Source organism: Oenanthe melanoleuca, chromosome 1 (assembly GCF_029582105.1).
Source record: "Oenanthe melanoleuca isolate GR-GAL-2019-014 chromosome 1, OMel1.0, whole genome shotgun sequence".
In the NCBI taxonomy this organism is placed as follows: Eukaryota; Metazoa; Chordata; class Aves; order Passeriformes; family Muscicapidae; genus Oenanthe; species Oenanthe melanoleuca.
Window position 1 is genome coordinate 106,838,077 of NC_079333.1, and position 21,279 is coordinate 106,859,355.

Here is a 21,279-nt window from a genome sequence, read left to right on the forward strand (position 1 = left end):
CAGCTCCCTCCTGGAATGGAATTGCCCTTTCCCAAAGCGCACTCATTCACACCCTTCCCCTGAGATGCAAACACAACGGGCTGCAGTTTGTGGTAGAAAGCTCTGAGATTGCCCAGTAATTAATCTCAGTAAAAAATTGGTTTAAAAGAGTGTCAGACACTGAGGGGATTTATTGCTTTCTAATTACCAGACAGTAATCTCCCTCCTTTGCCTGCCTTCCCCTGCTTCTGCAGCATTTTCCCCCTCCTGCAGCCTGGTCCCACTCCCAGGCTCTGCACAGGTGCTGTGATGCTGGTCCCAGTAATGCTCCCTCAGGGGATGCAGGCAGGGGACTGGGATGAGCCCTGGGGCACACTCACCTTCTCTGGATAAGAGGCAATGCCTCTGCTCCTGAACTCCCAGCCCTCCCTGAGTTTTGGCCTACATATGGCAGAAGCAAGTGGCTTTTAAATTTAAATAGTCTCTGAGCTTCTGTGTTTATGGCTCATATTAATATTTAAGCCCACGCCGTGAGAAAAAAGTAATAAAATAACCAACAAACAACTGCATTTATTTCCTCTGTTTTTCAAGGAGGAGGAGGTTGGTGGGCTCAGCTTTTTGGCAGAGCAAAAGCTGTCTGAAGTGATTATACCTGTGTGGTAGATTATGTGGATGTGGGGGCCTTTCCTGAACACCCTGGATATACCTGTCTGTGTGGAAAGCTATTTGAGCAGAGCATGATTGCTGAAACCTTTAGTCTTGGGTGTTCATGTATACACAGACACTGGAGCTGTGGATTTCATATGTGACAGCTGCAGGGAGAGCTCGTACCTCCCCCCCACCACCCTGCCATCAAAGAACTTTAACCATTAATTTCAGATTAAATCCATCACGTGGGTCCATGGAGGTGAGGTTTGAACTGCTATTTGTACTGACCCAGGGCTCTGAAGGAATGGTGTGGTGGCCAGGCTGCTGAGTTTTGTCCTTTCTCTGATCCTTTTGGCTTTGCTTGCACGAGGGATAACGGGAACACAAAAGAAAGGGAGAGCCATCCTCACAAAATATACTTCCAGGGGTGGGAAGTGATCCTTTCCATCCTCCACCCTCCATCCTCTATCCTCACCATCCTCCAAGTGGTGCTGGGCACCAGGCTGACCTCCCAAAGCCTTACAAAGGAACAAATGAAACGCCGAGGCCGGTTGCGTGTTTCCTATATCACTTTATTGACCGCCACTGACCACGTCCTCAGGTTGAGCGCCAGATACCAGTGGGAGAGGTGGAGCTACCCTAGAGTTACAGGGAGAGAGCAAGGGACAGGCTGGGGAGAGCTGGCTGGGGATGAGAAGCCTCTGCACAGCGGTGAGCCCCCCTCTCTCCGCCCCGAGGGCCGACAAAGACAGTGGAGAGACGTGCTTGTCCTCCTGCCAGTTGTCCCGAAGGGAAATGACAGGGCAGAGGTGAATAGAGACACTTAAACACTTTGCTGGAGAGGAAAAAAAAAAAAAATACACGTTGCAACCCCCCCGAAGGTGAGATATTATTAATTAATTATTATTGTTGTTATTATTTCTCCTGCGGTTGCAAGGAACTCATGGCAGGTTCGTCACACGGACGCGGGGTCTTGAGTGTGGGGCTTGGCTCTGCTGCTGTGTGAGAGTAACCAGTTTAGCTCTGAGTGGGGTACAGCAACTCTGCAGGGCTTTTCCCCTGTCCCAAGCCTTGCCCCAAGGCTGGGAGCACCAGGAGCCAGCGTTACTCGTGCACTCCTTCCTGCCTGATGGTGGGTACGGGCTACAGCACCGGACGAAGACCCTTTCAGCAAGCACAGCAGCACGGCAGCATTGCCACCCAGGCCATCCCCACGAGGTTTAAGCTTCCAAGTCCACCAGCCGCTCACCCAGCCCCTCGTTCCACCCAAGGGAAAAGGAGGAAAACCAAAAAAAAAAAAAAAAACACAAGAGGAAACAAAGTGGGGGAGGAACCAACAGAAGAAACCCCTCTAGATATTCACTGATATCTACGGCAAGGCTGTGGGAGCGAGAGCTGCGGGGGCGGCGGGCGCGCTTAGGAGGAGGGCGCGGAGGTGGGCTTCTCCTCGCGGGACACGGGGATGGGCCGCTCGCTGTGGCTGGCGTCCATGTTGGAGGGGACCTTGGGGCCCGAGAAGGTCAGCATGCCGTCGTTGGACAGCGAGCAGGTGATGGCGGCCTGGTCCACGTTGGCGGGCAGGCGGTAGCGGCGGTGGAACTCGCGGGAGATGTAGCCGTGGTCGTCCTGGGAGGCAGCGGGGAAAGGGGGGCAAGGTGTGTCAGAAACTCTTAGAGATCCGCAATACCCTGGCTTGGGTGGCTCTGCACCGCCAGGACTGCTGGGCACACCTCTGCTGGGTTCAGTTTTACAGGGGTGTCGGGGCAGGTGTGCCCCGCCACACCTCTGAAGCTGCAAGAGCTGAGCAGAGCAGCAGGGAGGGGTTTTGGCCACAGGTTTGATCCCAGGTTGGGATCTCTGATTTCAAAGGATGCTTGGAGACAAAGTCAGGAGGCCTGGGAAGGTAAAAGCAAGGTGGACGTGTGCACCCATGTATTTATTTACTACGCTGCAATGCTGTGTCAGCCAAAGTATACAATCCTGGCCCCCTTCTTTTTTTGGTCAAAAGAATGAGAAAGACAATTTTTTTTTTTTTAAAGTTGGCCATGAGAATAATAACTATATTAAAAAATACATACTGTTTCCAGGCTAGAGCTTTGTCTGGCCAAAAATGTGTATGAGAAGAATTAAACCCCTGCTGGTATAATTCACTTTTCAACCCCCATGGATATTTCCATGACATCCATGTTAAAAGTTTCCAAGCCTGAGGCACTTGGTTGGTTTTCTTTTGTTTTGTTTGGTCTTGCTTTTCTCTCTTAGATTGGCATATGAAAACTCTGTTTTCACTAAGGATTCTGGCTTATGAAAACTCAGCCATGCTTCAGCAGCGCCAGATGATGTTCTGTGTCTGGCCCAGTGTTATTAGTGAACAATGGACATCGTCATCTGGCGGTTATGGAAGATGATGATTGAAAATAAACAAAAGAGGGGTGGATTAGCTTGTTATTGTCAGATATCAGGTGGGGGCTCTATGGGAACAGGCCATGCCAATAATGACAATTCATAATTAACTCCTTCTTCTGATAAGTTCTTTTTTTTTTTTTCCTTCAGCTGAGAACTGTTGGAAAGAAGGAAAACGGAGCTGGACTCCCCAGTTGCTCCACCATGACCATCACTTCCACTTACCTGCCTTTCACTGTGCTTGCCATGGATTTCCACAAATTCATCAATAATCTTCACACTCAAGTCTTCGGGAGAGAAGTGTTTTACATCCAGCATGATTGTGAACTTGTCCCGATCAGACCTCACCTGGAACGAGCATTGTCACACAGTGAGGCCCGAGCTCTGGGTGTGGAGGCAGCACCAACATCACCACAGACTGAAGGCTAGAAAAGGGGTGGGCTGGCACTTTGTCCTTCTGTGACCCCCTCAGTGGGTGTCTTCCTCCCATTGAGGGGACCCAAGGACATTGTGGGGGTGTCAGGGTCACCAGGAGCCCATGGTAGGAGTCTGCACCTTGGCTCCTGCTCTGGGGAGGAGTCCTACTCCTTGCTGCTATTCTTGTGCCCTTTAGCGGTCAGTGACCTGCCAGATGGAACAGGCACAGAGAGGGGATGGAAACCAGGGTAAGACTCTTTGGTAGCACATGTTTTGTCCTTTCAGTGATTTATGGTTTTGTTGTGGTCATGGCTCTGGGAGAAAAGCAGTAAGAGAGGGCTACAGGAAGCACCTGCACCTGAATTTTGGATCATGACCCCCACAGCTACACATTCCCCTACAGCTCCCTTCAGAAAATTGCTCCTTCAGTGAGGGATTGCTAAAACCACCAAGCTCCAAGGTGGAGGAGAAGTCCTCTCCCATGGCGAGCTGTCCTCATTGGCACTTACTCTGGGAGCAGCCTTGCTCTTCTTCACTACACAGGTGGTGGGCACAGAGCAACAAAACCAGCCTTCTTGTGCTGGAAACAACCCTCAAGAGGAGCCAAAATGGTTCCTGTTTCTCAAAGGGAAGCTCTGTCCCCAGTGAGGGTTTCCCTTTGTGCCCAGGGGGTGGGTGGGCTGTGCCTGGCCGTGGGTTTGGGGTCGTCCTCGTCCCCTCACATGGGACAGCAGTGTGAGATGTGGGTGCAGAGGAGCAGCTGGAGGCATAAGGAGGGAGAGGAAGGAAAAGGAGAGGAAATCAAAGGGCCCTTACCTCTGAAATGCCTGACTCCAGCACGCTGCGGAAGAGGGACTGCCTGTAGTAGGGGCTGATAGTGGACGAGAACAAAGGCAGGAGGTCATACTCAAGGAGACCCTCTCCAAAAAACTGGTCGAACAAACGGCTTGGAATGAGGGGTCCCAGAGCACGCTTGAACCAGGGGTGCTGGATGGTAATGTCCATGCTGCTGCTGCTGCTGCTGCTGCTGCTGCTGCTGCTGAGAGCTGTGGCTGCGAGGGGAGAGCAGAAGGGGCAGCGCCGCTGCTGGGGAGACGGCGGTGCCTTGGCTGGAGTGCTCGGTGCAGCCCCAGGGAAGCTCCCCCTATATATACCAGCCTGGCAGAATGAAGGCATTAGCAGGATTCCTCTGGAAAGACATGATCTCATGATGGAGGCAACGTGGTCAGCAGAAATGCGGAGACTGACCTGGAAATGACAGTCTGGTTGGAATCGGTGCCAGATGTCCTGGAGGGATGATGCCAGGCAGCAGGCTGCGAGGCACAGGGTGCCCAGGGCTGCTGGCATGTCCCCTGTGGAACTGTTCGTTTATTACCTATAACAGAACCAAGCAGGCTGAGCAGGACACCCCTGTGGGCACCTCAAAGATGCTTGTGAAAGAGATCTGCTCCGTGGGTCTTCGTAACCTGACCTTGGGGTTCATTAATTTGCTTCTCTTCTGCCCCTCCTTGAAGCAGAAACTCAGTATTTCTTCCAAATAAATGAAACAGATCTCTTCCAAGCAAGGAAAAAGGGTCTGGTTCAGGTCGAAGAAGGGGAAACTTTTTTGTAACATGCTACAAAATGCCTCTGCCACTTGAGAGGAGCCTGACACCCCTGGCACAGGGATCATGGCAGGACTGGTAGGGAAGCAGGACTAACAAATGATGAAGAGCATCTTTTTTTGCCTGACAAAACAAAAACTTTTAACAAAAAATACCTTGGCAAAAGAAAGAAAAATAAGCTTGGTCTCCGACCGTAACATCAGCCCCAAAGCCGCTCTTGAGAGTGCCCCTGTTTTGATTTAGGAGCGATGTGGGAGATCCATTTATCTCATGGTGTCACAGCACAGATCCTGCTTAACATGCATTTCTGGTTACAGCTGTTTTTCATTTCTGTTTCACTTAAAGCCTCCTTTAAGGGGTGATCTGGCACCCCGGGCTGCCGGGCGATGGGCACGGTGCCCGCCGCCGCAGGCTCTGCCAGAGAGCTGAGGTGGCTGGGCAGGGAGAGGGCAGCCAGGCTGCCCAGCTCCACAGCAAGGCTCACAGCCTGTGGCCACAGCTGAAAGCCCGTTTCCATCACATCCAGAGATGCAGGGATTGCGTTCCAGGAGCTCTGAGCAGCAGAAGCACCCGTGCTGGCAGTCCCGTGCGTCTCAGCACCTTCTGCACTCTGCAGAGAACAAAAGAAAAAGAGGAGAGGGCACTTCCCAAAGGCACTTCAGATATGAGGGGCTGAATCATTCCCTCACATTGTCAGGGACTAAAGAGACCAAGGGTGGCTGAGATCCTGTCCCTCTTCTCTGGGAGAAACCAGATCATTCCAGGCCAGAGGAGCTAAACTGAGAGAAGCACTGAGGCTTTTCTATCACTGAGTGATATTCAGCTGAGAATTGCCTGGCATTCAAGCACCATGAGGTCTTGGAAAATTCTTGGCCTTGGAGGAATTGTAGGAACTAGAAGATCCTGTTACAGAGGCTTCCCTTCATGAAAAGCAAAGACTTGAGCAGAAAACCACCCAAAACCACAGTAAAGACTGCTAAGAAGACAGATAAGAGCTTAGGTTCCACCTTATGTAGCTCCAGTTAAAAAAGGTCCCATGGTCCAGCCTTGGCTCTCAGGCATGAAGGATTTTCTAAAATCAGGTGTCAAAGAGAGATCAATCCCTCCTCAAGCCATGGAGGGAAAAACCACAAGAGAGACACCTAACCACTCATTTATTCCCATTGTACCAAATCTGTCTTTTTGTTTGAGAAATTAAGGGAAAGCAAAAAAGTCATAAAGCACTACTAAGATTTTCCTTCAAGAGCTCTGTGAGATTTGTCCTGGCAGAGGAAAAAAAAAAATCCCTCCTCAGCCAGGCAGTTCCAGAGACCTGCTAACTTGTATTTAGCCAACAGGCAGCAGTGACCTGCTGCAGAATGCATCACCTGATGTGCAGAATAAGAGGAAAAATGAGAGGAGAGACACGGGAACAAGTTCAAATCCCAAAGCACTCACGGGAACACACAAAGCAAGTTATTTATTGGCTGGTAGAGGAACTGTGGGAACTGTGCTCACACAGAAAGGGAGAGAGATTTGGGGGTCTGACAGACCATTTGGGCCCCAGGTGAGGGGATGAGGAGTGTTGGGAACATCCTCTTTGTGTTTCCCAAATCAGGGTTATGCACACAATGGCAGGATCCTCTCTGGGCATCCTTCAGTCCTTACAAAACTGCCAAACCCTTGAGCTCTGCCCTCCAGTGTGTTCTCCAGATTATTCCCTGGATTATTGAGGAGGAATGAGGGAGCCCAGGTTGCTCTAAACCAAATCCAACCAGGCCTTGAACACTTCCAGGGATGGGGCAGCCACAGCTTCTCTGGGCACCCTGTGCCAATGGGCAACATAGAGGTAACCAGAGCACTCAGTATGTTCAGTGAGATGGAAGGAATTGGCTCTTTAGAGAAAAATGAGAAATGTCTTCAACTGAATTTTATCTGAAATTATGTATATTACCACACATTCAAATACTGGAAAAGTCTCAGCCAACTTTGTGGTTTTATGTCTTTACTTTCTTCTGGACCCACATTTTCATGGCTTTCCCTAGAATTAATCATATCCATGTGTCTTGGACAGACATTTTTGTCTTTTGTTGGCAAAAGTATTTCACTGAAATGCAAATTTCATTTACAGGGTTTTTTTCTGATGCAGACTTCATACTGTCTCTGGGAAAAAACCAACCTCCTGAGATGCATCACATGTGACTTCCAATGGTCTAAAACTTGTGTGTCCTATTCAAATGAGTTATCCATGCTGCCTGTCCAGTCAGTGGAGGGACAGATGCCTCCAGATAACATCATGATGTGGGACAGGTGAAATGAGACTCCTTTCAGCAGTGTCTGTATCTCAGGAGGCAATTCTAATTCTAATTCTAATTCTAATTCTAATTCTAATTCTAATTCTAATTCTAATTCTAATTCTAATCTTCTGCACAAGCAAAACTGGTGAGAATAATCCCATCCAGTAGGAATTTGGTATGAGAAGAGAAAGTGATCATTTTGCATCAGATCAGCAGAGCAGACCTCACAAGACACACAACATTTGAGCATCATTATCACCTGCTGAGCAAAAGCAGTGAGATTTGTTGGTGGAAATTGAATGGAAGAAAATTAATGTATATGGTCATGAGCACATCCAAGAGCAATGCATCAAAGGCAACTTTTTCCAAAGCTTCATTGCAAGTTTAGAATGTGAATCAAACTGAGAAAGTCCTCCAGAATGTTCTGCTGTCCAGCTTACCTTTGAAATAACCCCTTCTTAAACCATGAGTGAGACATTTAGTAAAGGATCTTGCCCAGGACAAACTGAAGAAGTCCCAGAGCACGTTCCTGAGTAAAGCTGCCATCAGCGATCAAGCACAGCCCTCCAGCTGTGTTTAGCTGCTCTGCATGACTGACAAACTCCCACCTCCCCATCCCAGGTCTGTCTCCAGCCCCTTTGCCAAGCTCTGTGCAAGCCCAGGGTGAATAAAAAAAGCAAATATTGAAGAGGAGCAGTCACTGGTCAGGTTAGTGACTGGTTAGCAGTGACTGTGGGGGGTTTGTAGGAGATTCTCAGGGGCTCCTGTTCCCAACTGGTTTGTTGCAGCCCCAGGAGAGCCAAGAAAGGCAGGCTCTGCTCTGATCTGCATTTCCCCTCAGGCCAAGTGTACTCTGCAGAGGATGCAACTCTTCAGATAGGTCTCATGGAAAACAGGAATGCATCTCAGTGCTTTTTCTTTCAAATACACATATCAACTCCCAAAATACAACTATACTCATTTCAAAGGTCCTCTGTGTTTAGATATCAGCTGTTTAGAGATGATATTAGGGACTGAGCAATCTCTGGCAATATTTAATGAAAAAAATATTGCAGAATGCCAATCAGACTGTTTCCACTTCATAGAAATCTGAGTTAGAAAAACAAGATCATGAGAGGGACACAAAGCTAGAGTAAATGATAATGTGATTTTTTTGCAAGTTTTCTTCCTGAAGTGGAAAATACTACATAACGTGTGTAAGAAAGCTGGTGAGTGGGGAAAAGAAACAAAAGACCATGCTTTTCTTTATCTTGCACAGACCAAGCTTTGGAAAGGATGCAAGAAGTCAAGATGAAGTCATAGAAGTCAAATTGCAAGCAGTCAAGCAGAAAGGGCAGGGTCACTCATGGTTATCAGTTTTGGCTGCTAAGCACTTACTAAAAGCTTTCCCTAGAAATGATCACAGAGCATTTTTTTGTCTCTTTCTTTCTTTTTAAGGGAAGAGCCCTTTCTTTATAAGACTAATTTCCTGTTCCTCATGGCCAGGAGCTTCAAACCTTTCCACCACAGGCTTGGATGATGATGGAGGAGGGAGCAGGTGATTATAATATCATTTTCCTGCCCACCAGACAGCATGGCAAGCAGGAAAGCAGCGATTCTGATGAGTTCTGAATGCTGTTGATATCTTGCTAAAGTTTAAAAGGGATGGGAGGAAGGGAGCCCATGTTATCAGGGCAGTTTGCTTATCTGGAGTTGGGGATACAGGGCAATGCAACGGGAGGTCTGGCATGAAAAATGGTAGGTGCTATTTTTTTTAAATTAGATTAATTAGTGATTCTTATTAAAAGCAAAGAACACTTGAAAACAAGTCTTGGGGAATAATTCACAGCAAAAAAAGGAACCAGTTAGTGGGAGGGTCACTACATGCTGAGCACCTTTGGAAAAACAAACAAACAAACAAACAAACAAACACCACCAAACTGGGCTTGCCTTGCTTTTAAAGAGAGACCAGCATATCCCTAGAGAGCCCTGCAAATTCCCATTTCTCTCAAACAGCCCTGCTGGGAGCAGCTGAGCCCCTGCCCTCCAGACTCTTGGCTAAGCTTGTCCTGGTGCAAACCAGCCCAGCTCTCCCTTCCCTCACCTCTGCAGCTCCTGCCTAATGAACGGCCAACCCTGACCCCGAGTTCTGTCCCAGGTGGTCCCCACTCATACTGACAAAATGCTTTTGTCTCACAGGGATTGTGTTGCAAAGCTGCTGAACACCAGAGCCAAGGAGGGAACAAGTCGTGGAAAGAATATTTTTCATTTTCTACTGACAAAGAAGTCTTCACCTCACCATTTTTAAGGCATAATCCTCTGTTTTACTGCTGCCCTTTGTGATTCTTTTTCTACTCCAACATCTCCTTTTTGCCCATTTTAGAGGGACGGGGCAATTTTCATTTTACAGTTTGCAGCAATCCACAGTCAGCTTTACAATTCAGCTGTACACTGGAAAAGTTAAACATCCATCCTACTTATCCTAAGACTGATATTTATTTTATCTAAAGAATTTATATAATATCAACAGTCTGCCTTGGTGCAGCCAAAGAGGCTTAAAAAATTACTAGCAATCCCTTTTTTCCACATCAGAGCTCACATCCTAAACACTGAACAAATCCCATCAGTGTTTAGGGCACATAATATCATTGTTGTCAAATCAATGGTGAATTTACGTGCTGCTAATCCTTGGCACTTAGTCAAACAAGCTCAGCAAGTTTTAGCAGCACAATGCATTTTATGTTTTCATCAATGGATTTGCATAGGGAATGAGGGATGCTCTTTGCTTCCCAGCCTGCAGCAGCTCCCAGAGAGTGGGAGATGAGGAGAGAGCATCTCATACACACAGAGCAGGAGAACGGGGACAGGAGCAGGTTTGGAAGTTTGCAGCTGCTTAGCAGTGATGCTTCTCCCCATCTGTAGATCTCAGGTGAGTATCATCCTGTAAAACGATTTGACAGAGACAATTTCAGCCCTTTTCAGCCCCCTGGTCCTTTATTTAAATAAAACCATCTCTCTTGCAACTCCACAGAGCTTGCAGCTGGGAGTTCCCCTGCTTTGCAACCAGATCTCATCTCCCTGAACTTTCCATGGCCCCTCATCCTGCTGTATAAAATATTCCCTTGGCTCTGGAAATTAGACCCATTTTTATTTCCAGACCAGACAGAGAGCATAGGGTTGTTTTGTGACGTGATGTTTACTCATCTAAAGCAAATAATTATGGCAAATGATGCAGCAGCTTGAGGAATTAAAATCTTGGCTATTTTTTTGAGAAGAAAGGAGAAATTATGTCCATTCTTGGTTTGGTATGAACCTAAAAAAATTTGAATGAATGAATAAATAAATAAAATATCTCTTCAGATAGAAACCTCTCCAAAAATAAATCACAACTTGCTATAACTTTGAATTCATAGAGTAATTTTCTTTTTCTTCCAGTGCTCTTGACTGTTTACATGTGGGTTATTTCTTCACAGCCCTCATGAGCATTCCTGCATTGAGCAGATCATCCTACAGAGCCCATTGCAGGGTGATCATACAGAATTTTCTTCTCCAAAGGATTGCTACCCAGCTTTTGCACTGGGAAAGTGTGGAATACAGGGAGGAGGGGACAGCCAGGAAGAAGAGTGAGTAGCCAGAAAGAAGAGTGGATTTATCTGCTGGTGCAGGGGATGTGGTGCTGATGTAGTGGGGAAGGAGAGGCAGGAGGAGGAGGTCTGGAGGAAAGAGGACTGGAAGAGAAGATGCCATGGAAAGAGGGTGGTCTGATCAGGACAAGCAGCTCTGTAAGAGGCATTCTGCAAACCCTGTAGCCACCTGGTGATTGTGTAGTGAACAACCCAGTCCTGGTCTGAGTCTGCCTCTGTCTGAGCAGGGCTTGGAGGGGCAGCACCAAACACTGAATGCAGATATCACTGCATGAATAAATAAAGCCACCCAGGAAAGCTCCAAGAACTGCCTGACTGCAGGTGATGCTGCAGGAGCTGAGGTGCAATGGGGCTCTGGGAATTGAGCTGTTTGTCAGGGCAGACTGGCTTGCAGAGAGGGTGGACAGGACAAGAAGGTGGCATCAGACCTGACAGGGACACTGATGAAGGGGGTTTGGACAAGCAAGGCTTGTTATTGATTCAGCCTAGAGAGTGGGAGGTATTGAGAGACCTGCTGGTACTACAGACACTGAAACCAACTCGATTCTCCACTGTGGACACAGGCTACCTGTATAATTAGGTTCTTTGAAGTTAAACTAGAAAACCTACAGTGATTGAACAGCACACATAGAGAAATTGCTCCAAGGAGAATGTCCATTCACAGGAGTGAATCTGAACCTGCAGCACGTTTAGAAGTACCTGTGCAGCACCACGGGATCTGCAAATCTCCCCGTGCTGAGGAGAAACACAAAATAATCACAGCTTTTATCTGGTTTGCAGAGACCCCTGTTCAGCCAGCAGCCTAACTGAGAGCAAAAAAAAAAAGCCATCTCTTGATGGGATAATGATCCCTGTCCTTCACCCCTGAATGCTAGATGAGTCTGTTAGGGTGGCAGCTGTCTGGTGACTTACAGAATTTATTTTTACAGCAGCTCAGTGATGGGAACCTCAGGAAAAAAAAAAAAAAAAAAAAAAAAAAAAAAAAAAAAAAAAGAAAAAGAAAAAGAAAAAGAAAAAAAAAAACCACCCCTTGGCAGAGAAAAGACCCTAATGAACCATTTGTCTAAGCTGCTGCCAAATCCTCTTGCTGGATTTGTGTGCACTCATGTGAGGATGAGCATCAGCAGGAGGCTGAGCCCGGCTCTGTGCGTCACCGCGCCCAGCCCTGACCCCAGCAGGGCTCCGAGCTGCTGCTCCGCACCAGGGCACGGGGGAGAGCCTCGCCCAGCCACAACCCCCCTGACATCCCTGGAGGAGCTGGGGAGGCAAGCAGAGCACAGGGGCAGGGCGGCAGCAGCTCCCGGCAGACTGGGGGATCCTCAGTGCAGAGCATCGCATTCCCCAGACTAACCCCAGCAAAGCGCTGTGCTCAGGCACAGCAGATGGGATCAGTGCTGCTGCTGGCCCTACACGGCCATGGCTCTGCTGGGTATAATTAAGGTTAAATGATAACGATTGTCACAGCATCTGCAGTCTCAAACAACCCTTCTTTTTCCCCCCCCCCGCCCCTTTCCAGATGTTTAATGCATTTTGTCAAAAGGTCATAACCGGGGGACCAAATATAGTGAGGGAAAACAAGCAAACAGAAAAATCCCTGCTGCAGCTGCTGAGTAAAAGAAATAAAAGAATTTGTGTGTTAGTTCTGGGAAAAGTGGTGCAGTGGAGGGGAGTTGCAGCTGTGGGTGCAATAACAGGAGAGAAATTCAGAACAACCATTTTAAAATGCAAGGTCCCAAATCTAAACTCGCAGCGTGCAAACACAGAAGTATTTGAATAACATTTCTCACTCCCTAGGCTGACACAGTGACCTGTAGATCACAGAGAGGCTTTTCAGTGACACAAAGAGGGTGCTCTTAGTTTTAAAGGTTTAAGTAATGCACTTTATGATCAGCTGTGGATGGAGGAGAATGGCTCTGGAGCCTTCTCACAGCTTTCAGGCAGATGAGCATATCAAACTGCAGTCCCTTGCCCAAGGCTTGGTGTTCTTTCTCCACCTAGAGCACAACAGGAGGAATGTTCTGCAGCCACACAGAGATCTGAGAGGTAACTCTCCTTCAGTGATAGCCACTGTTCTGCCATTGATTGATTGTGTTCAACTTTCCTTTCTACCTCCAAAGTCTTGTCCTGCTCTCTCTCTGACTCTCTAGTTTTATTCACCAGGATATCTGTGTATTCCTGTGCTGTGTAGTGATTAAAACCTGTCAGTGCTGTTCAGTCTTGCTCTGGCTCTGTGTTGCTTTACAGACCTGTTCCAGCTGCCTGCTCTTCCCAATCCAGACAAAAGCAGGCTCCATTCTCTGAAGGGCATGACGATTTCACTGCTTTCATGTCCCTGTTGTGCCCATCCTCTTCCTGTCCCAGCCTGTTTTGGAAGTTGGCTGCTGCCCCAGGGATGACCCAAGCATAAGAGGGATAAGAGGAGGGCAGACATTAAATCATCCCTATGGTAACAAAATGTGGTCCTGGGGGCTCCATCAGCTCTGCTCCTCTGGAGAGTGGGCAGGAGACATTCCTCACCTGCAAGGAGACATCCACACTTTGGTGCTGATTACCCTGGAAAGGGGGAAAGGGGATCCAGGCCTGACCACCCTGGCTGTAGCACTGTGCCTACTCAAAAGATGTGTAAAGAAATCATCCACAGAGGGCAAAGGGACATTTCCCTATGGGAAAGTATTCCTGAGAGTGTCACAGCTCACTCTGACACACAGCACCCTCCCTCCTGCCCTTCCAACCCACACCACTAAACTTAGCCAGTCCCTGTGCACTGTGTCTCCTCTCATGCACCCCCTTCTTCTGGAATTTGGGAATTTGGGGGGTTCTTTCTTTCTGAAGACATGAGTTTCAAGAGGAACGAGCCAGTCCTTCAGTCACTGTGCACTGCTGCATTGTGACACTTTATTTGTAAGGGATGGGTTATCTTGGCCTTCAAAGATCCACTTCGGTTGAAGAAATCAACAATCAGCCAAGAGAATACCTGCTGGGATCAATAAAACATTAAAAAAAAAAAAAAAAAAGAAAAAAAGAAAAAACAAACAAACAAACAAAAAAAAAATTGCCATGTATCTTTAAGAAAATGAGGACAGCCTTCCCAAAAACTGCATCTGTCCCTCTGGGATTCCCAGAACCTGAGAATTCCAGGCCATGTGAGTAGAAGTGCAGCCCTTGTAAGGATGTGTGATAAAGGTCTTCACACCAAGCAGGAGGGACGTGTCCCTTCTCCAGTGAATGTTATTCCAAGGGTTTGGACACGGCTGCTCCATGGCTTACAGAGGCTGGCAAGGGCTTTTTATCTACATAAACTGTTGCACAGGCAGTTTTTCCAGTGTGTTCACAGCGTATCAGATGCAATGTGCAGCCTTCAGCTGAGATCACAATATGCTCTACATCCATTTAACATCTATTCCCAGAGGTTGCCACACTGCAGAGTTGGCTTTTCCTTTTCAAAGCACTCAGGCAAAATATGCTCCAGGGTCTGAAAATCTGCATGGCTCTGGAAGGGGCTCAGCGGGGTCCTTGTTACACTGCCAGGCACATGTAAAAGGCTTTTCCAAAGCTCTGAAAAGCACCAACACCCAAACTGCCAATATGACCCTAATTAGTCAGGAATCTCATCCATCCCAGCCACTTGCTCTGTAAGCTGTTCCTCCAAAAGGGACAAAACATAGGTGCCTCATTCTCACCCTTAAATCACATCTGATTTTTCAAATGTTCATCTCCCAGCCCATTTCGGTCCATACACAATTAGATTTTCCCAAGCAGCTGCCAGCAATGGATCACATTCCTCTAATACCTGGCACAAATAGGCAAGAGGCGGGGAAATCGAGTTATCAAGCAAACAAAAGAAGGTGCAAAGGGAAGAGCTGAGCTTCCACAGGTGCTGCTGCCTCGTTTGACACCTCTTTAGCTCATCTCCTGGACAGCAGTACCCTCTGGAGGTAAGCACTGGCTTTAACTGGCCCCTGCAGGGTGACTTCTCAACCCAAGCTTCCAACTGCAATGGGAAATTCAGCTCCAGAGTAAGAGGAATGTCGCATTTGTCTTTACAAACAAGCTGTAGATCTGATGGTAGATAAGGTTAGCACTGAGAGATATAAGAGAAACAATGGGATGGGTTCCACTGATTGATGAATAGAAAAAGATATTTGCCTTTAAAAACAAACTGTAGGTTCGCTGATAAATGAAACTGGATATTGAAAGATGAAAGAAGCAATGGGGAAAAAACATGAATTCCATAAGAATTAAAAATTAAAAGGGAGGGTTATACATTAGAGGGGAATCTCAGGTGTTCTGGGAAGTCTGTGCCTCTCAAGTACCTCAGACAATGGGGAAAGAGAGAGGTAAATGAGGCTGGGAAATTGAGATAAAAAGGAATCTGCCTCCTCCAAATATTCGAGAGATCCCAGGGGAATGTCCCATGGCCTCTCCCTTTATTCGAATAAAGCAAAAGGACTCCTCTGTCTCCTTTTTGGACATAAACCTCTGGTGTTTGTGGATTAATTTTCCTGACAAGAGCAAAGCCTTGTTTTGTGACCCTCATTCTAAACACCCAGCATTGTGCAAAATCCAGAGCTGAAAGCCTGCTGCATCCTCAGCCTGCTGCATCCTCAGGCAGGGAGCCTCCTGTCCCCCATGTGTGGCACGTTCTGAGCTCTGCACCAAGTGCTCCACTAGCCCAAAAGTGGCACACACACCCCCCACCAGCTGGATCTGTGCTGCAGATGGCACTCTGTGCTCCACCGGCCACAGGGATGCACCAGGGATGGGGAATCACCAGGACAAATGAACACAGCAGCAGATTTTTTCTTTCCTGACCTTTAGCTGGAGGTAGGAGTGCTCAGGACCAGACACACACTATCTACCACATCTAAACAGAGTGAGGAATGACAGATTTGAGGATTATGACAGCCTGTAGGATTTGACCTTGTTAATCCAGCTGTTTAGTAGAATATGTAATTAGACAGCAGCTGTGGGTGAGCCTGCATTGATTTACCTGCTCAATACCCAAGCACTGCTAACAGGACATTTTTTGCAGCCTTGATTTCAGGACCACTTCTGGCCTAGAAGCACAGCAAAATTCCCATGACATTCCAGTGAAGACAACTGCTTAGGAAAGCAGTTTATATGGGGGGAAAAAACAAGCAGGCTCTTTTGTAGGCATTGGCATACTGATTAAAGTGCCATGGATCTTGCCTTAGGGTGCTCACTGCAGCTGCCCATTTGTAGAGGGACAAAGGGCACAGAGAGCCTGTGTGGAAAAGGGTTGGGAAGGGCATGTGCTGCTGCTCTGCCACTGCAGAGATGGAAGAGGTTGGGTTTAATGAGTGCCACAGAGGTAGAACAGCAAGCTCTCCTTTCCTGGTGGAGGTGATTCCCCATTCACAGAATCACAGAATGGTTTGGGTTGGAAGGGACCTTAAAGATCACCTTGTTCCAACTCCCTGCCATGGGCAGGGACACCTTCCACCAGACCAGTTTGCTCAAACTAAACTCTTGGCTTTGAACACTTTCAAGGATGGGGCTGCCACAGCCCCACATAAAGCATTTCTTGCCAATATAATCTAAATCCATCCTCTTTTAGTTTAAAACCAATCCTTCTTGTCCTATCACTGTCTGCTTATATACAAAATCAGACTCCCTTCTTTTTATGAACTCACTTTAAATACTGAAAGGCCACAATAAGGTCTCCCCAGAGCCTTCTCCAGGTTGAATAACCTGGCTCTCCCAGCTCTACAGCAAAGGTGCTCCTGTCCCTGCATCATCTTTGTGGCCTCCTCTGGACCTGCTCCATCATACCCTGACTTTGTTTTGCCAAGGACCCCAAATCTGGATCCAGCACTACAGAGGAGTCTCATGAGGGCAGAGTAGAGTGGGAGAATCACCTGCCTTGGCCTGCTGGACACCCCCTTTTTGTGCAGCCCAGGACATGGGGGTTTCTGGGCTGCCAGTGCCCATGGCCAGCTCATGTCCAGCAGCATCCCCCAGACTTTCTCCACAGGGCTGTGCTCAGCAAATTCTACTTCCAGTCTGTGCTCATGTCTGGAATTGCCCTGACCCAGGTGCAGTACCTTGCACTTGGCCTTGTTGAACCTCAGGAGGTTTGTGTGGTTTCACTTCCCAGACTTGCTCAGGTCCTTCTGCATGGCCCCATCCTTCCATAGTGTCACTTGCCCTGCTCAGCTTCCCACCCCCTATAAATGTGCTGAGGCTGAGCTGGATCCAGTGTCTGTGTCACTGGGGAAGCCATGCAAGAGTTTCAGGGCCAAGCCAGAGCCTGAGGGACACCCTCATCCCTGTCCTGCAGCTGGACATGGAAGCAGTGCTCAAAACTCCTGTGTCCAATCAAGCTCCACTTCAAGGTGGTGAACTGTAACATCAGTGGGAGTTTGCACCACTTAATTAATGGTTTCTCTCAGTCTCTTCTGCCTGCACTCAGAGCCAGGATTAACAAATACACAAAGGAAACTGATTTTCTTGTGTTTGGACTTGGTTGTTTATTAAATCTTATCAAAAAGTACAGAGCATTCAACAGCACTTCTAGCTACCTGCTAGAAGTGAGGAAAATTAAGCTGAATTCAGCTGCTACAAGGTCTCTTAAAGCTGAACAGTCCAATAGAGAATTAACACCTATATTATTTATCTTTGTAACCCAAGAATGAAATTCCCATGACCCTCAGTGTGACAGTGACTGACCAACCAGAAACTACTGCCTGAAACCATGAAGAAGGAATACAAGGACCGAAAGAGATACCACCCAAAATCCTCCATCTTGTCCCATATAATATAAAAACCTCAAATTTAAAACCCTTCACTATGTGAAAGCATGGTGCTTCTATTTAACTACCCACCTGTGATTTTAACTCCATCACTCAAATTTGGAAGCTTCTCCAAGTCTCAGGTCAAAAGCAGTGTTCTTGTTGGGGTCAGTGCCAGAAAGCACAGAAAGCTCAAAACCCCCAGGTTTCTGGGATCCAGCACTGAACAACCTGGTTACACACCACAGACACCACTTCCTTCAAAAGAACTTCTTTTACACTGGGCTTTCAAAAACCACAGTTAATGCACGCACTTCCTGGGCCAACAACCGAACAATTTTTTAAGTAATGCCTAATGTTCTGTGTCAGGTGAGGGTACAGGCAGCCAGTTTCAGCCTGTGGTTACCAACCTCTTCCCCAGATCCCAAGCAGAGGCAAGAAGTCAGATGGATCCTGGGAGCCCCTTGCTGCAGGCTCCCTCCAGTCTAACTGCATCTCCAGCACGCTCACCTCTTGTTTTGTTAAGGACAGTGAAGAAATAAAATCCAGACCCTTTTTGGGGTAGATGAGACCTGTAAAAATCACTGTGACCTGTGAGACCAGCTCACTGAGACTGCAGCACCATGGATCTGAAGTCTCCTGACCTGTGCTGGGAGATCCCTCTGGAATCTCCCTGGGGTCAGGCTGGAGCGTGTCTGCTGTGGGGACCGAGGTGTGGGCAGCTGAGGGAGAGACCTCCATCTCCCTTGGCAGCTGCCAGCCCAGAGCAGCAGCTCCAGGCTCCTCAGGGAGGATTTTGGCCATTCAGTACAATGAGAGGCAAAAGGGGCCAGAGAACTGAAACCAGAACTGCACACCTGACCCCAGCGAGTGCCAGGGGCTGTTCCAGGTGCAGTGTAAAAAACCTTTCAGCAGCATCAATGAGTGCACAGGGAGACTGTTTAACTTGGGCTAAATGGCTGAGTAGCCTCCTGCCAGCTCTGGCTTCAGCTGCCTCATGCTAGCACAGTTCAGGTTCCTTCCTTGTGACACTGTCACCTTCCAGCTCTCTCACACCAACAAAGTTAACAGGAACTAGTGCTCTTGCTTGTGGTTGTTTCAAACAGATTTTGATCTTGTGGGAAAACTTCTGTCTAGTATTACTCCAGCATTCAGTATTGCTCTGCTCTGAAATCTAACTCCTGGGAAACTCCCTTTGTCTTTTGCCAATCCAGAGTTCAGTAGATCCTTCCCAGGGTCCAGGTTGTGCAACACCCCAAGGACATTTCAACAGCCATCCAGTGTTGTGTGGGTTTGCTGTAGCAGATTTACACCCCAAGCATTACTTCCTGAGATGGTGTTACTTCAGCTAGAGCTGTAAATTGATCTTAACCCTGCTCTGCAAAAACACAGTTCTGCTGGCTGTTGTGAACATTTACTTCTTGCTAAGCTCCAGAGAGATGCTTTAAGACCATATAGCTTAGCAACAACACTGACCCTTTTTTTTTTTTTTTTTTTTCTCTAAGCCTCATTGCTTCCTTAGTCAGGTGGCAGCAGAAGTCTGTTGTTGCAGTGACTGCCCTGAAATTAAGAGCTAAAACAACAATGGGAAGAATTCACACGAGGCAGGGCAGCTCAGGAGTCAGAGCCAGCAGCTTTGATGCCTGTGCTTTCACAGGGCTGACTAAACAGATCGATTAGATCTGCATCAGCCATCCTGAAAGTCATAATTGGAAAATAATATTTTCACAGGGTTAGAGCTCCCTGCTTTGAAAATAAGCAGCTTGACTTTGGGTAAAATTTTCCAAGGCACCTATGAGGTGCAGAGAGCAGAGCCTGGCTCCAGCTCAGGTCAGCAGCAGCTTACCTGGCCCTGAAGGCAATGCTGGCAGTGGAGAAATGAGAGCCTGGGCTCAGGCTTCACCCCAGGCTGCTCTTCTGGACCTGTCTGGTGCCAGGTTTCCACTGCCATTGCTTTTGCAGGTGTAACTCCTCCTCTGCCTCTCCCCTGTGGTAACCAGGGCCACAAACACAGGTTTGTGTGCCATGCCTGCTTCCATCCCTGTGTTCACATCAGGCTGAGCAGGACAGACACAGTGTACTCTGGATTTAATTAGCATAAGGAGCTTGATAACCAAGATGCCTTGGTAAGAATAAACAGAACAAGAAGATTGGATCAAGGCTGGCGACAGGGAAGAAGACTGAATCAGGTAGAAAAGTTGCAAAATGTTTAAGTTTGTTGTGTGATGTTTAACCCAATCAATGTTGTAAAAAAATTACTAGCCTTCCTAGAGTGGTATATAAGCATATATAGCTCACAGTAAATTTGGATTCTGATCACCAGTCAATAGTCCCCATGTGAAAGGAATGTCGGATTTGTCTTTACAAACAAGCTGTGGGTCTGCTGGTAGATAAAACTAGAACTGAGAGATAAGAGAAACAATGGGATGGGTTCCACTGATTGATGAATGAAAAAAAAGATATCTGCCTTTACAGAGAAACTGTAGGTTTGCTGATAAATGAAATTGGACATTGGAAGATGAAAGGAACAATGCAGAAAAAAACATTAATTCCATAAGAATTAAAAATTAAAAGGGAGGGTTACACATTAGAGGGGAATCTCAGGTGTCAGGTGTTCAAAGGAGTCTGTATCTCTCAAGTACCTCAGCCAACCTCAGGGGAAAGAGAGAGGGAAATGCAGCCAGGAAATTGGGATAAAAGGAGGCTGCATCTTCCAGAAATCTGAGAGATCCCAGGGGAATGCCCCATGGCCTCTCCCTTTATTTGAATAAAGTAAAAGGACTCCTCTGTCTCCTTTTTAGACATAAGCCTCTGGTGTTTGTAGATTAATTTTCCTGACACAAGCATCTTCTGTTCCCCCAGGATGCCCATAGCTCCAAGAGGACACAGCAGGCATCACCCAGCATCCCTGTGCTGAGGTGAATGCAGGCAGCACAACCCTTGGCACCTGGTTCCACATGCCAGCAAGAGACATGGAGACACAAAATTCCTTGTGGGATGTGCATTCCCTGCTGCTCAGAAGGCTTCTGGTGGGGACAGGGCAGCAGCAGCTGCACTGGGGAGAGTCCACACTGCAGGAACCATCCCAAATCTGCTGCTTCTGGAGAGCAGGGGTCACAGGGTGGGAAAAGCTGTCCTGGATGATGTTCCAGCTCAGTTCTGCTGAGATGCTGCAGCTCTGAGCCCTTCCAGCCGAATGCCACGGGAGGGAGCCCCAGCAAAGCCAATGGAAAGCTGAAACTTCCCATCCACCTGAACCTGGCTGCCACCCGAGCAGCCGAGCCCCTCCACAGGGAATATTTCCTGTGAGGTCAGGAAAAGCAGCACCTCTCTGTCAGGAGGGGTCCATCCACACCTCAGGCTGCTTCTTCACTTAAGCACAGGGCAGGAAAGCTTTAGAGCCCCCGTGAGTAGCTGAGCCACAGCCTCCTCACCTGCAATTCCTACCCTCACCTGGCCCAGGACACCTCCCAGGGGATTTGGGGAGGCTTGTCTGACCCCAGCAAGCAGCAATGAGCCTGCTGTGGGTGTGTTGTGCCTTGCCCTTCTCCAGGCTGAAACGACTGGGCTCTTCCCCTAA

At 47.8% G+C, this 21,279-nt stretch overlaps 1 protein-coding gene across 1 annotated transcript; it reads right to left on the reverse strand.

Annotated features, from left to right (window-relative positions):
- Positions 1 to 2,043: 2,043 nt before the first annotated feature.
- Positions 2,044 to 4,458, reverse strand: CRYAA (crystallin alpha A). The gene is made up of 3 exons (XM_056505321.1): positions 4,261 to 4,458; positions 3,253 to 3,375; positions 2,044 to 2,253 (listed from the first exon to the last, which is right to left on the reverse strand). Exons 1-3 carry the CDS (start codon positions 4,447 to 4,449, stop codon positions 2,044 to 2,046), a joined length of 522 nt encoding a protein of 173 aa, XP_056361296.1. The 5' UTR covers positions 4,450 to 4,458.
- Positions 4,459 to 21,279: the final 16,821 nt, after the last annotated feature.

Coding starts and splice junctions, on each gene's coding strand:
- CRYAA (XM_056505321.1), bottom strand. CDS start 4,449: ATGGACATTACCATCCAGCACCCCTGGTTCAAGCGTGCTCTGGGACCC. Junction 3,376..4,260: donor TGGAGTCAGGCATTTCAGAG/GTAAGGGCCCTT, acceptor TGCTCGTTCCAG/GTGAGGTCTGATCGGGACAA. Junction 2,254..3,252: donor GCAAGCACAGTGAAAGGCAG/GTAAGTGGAAGT, acceptor GCTGCCTCCCAG/GACGACCACGGCTACATCTC.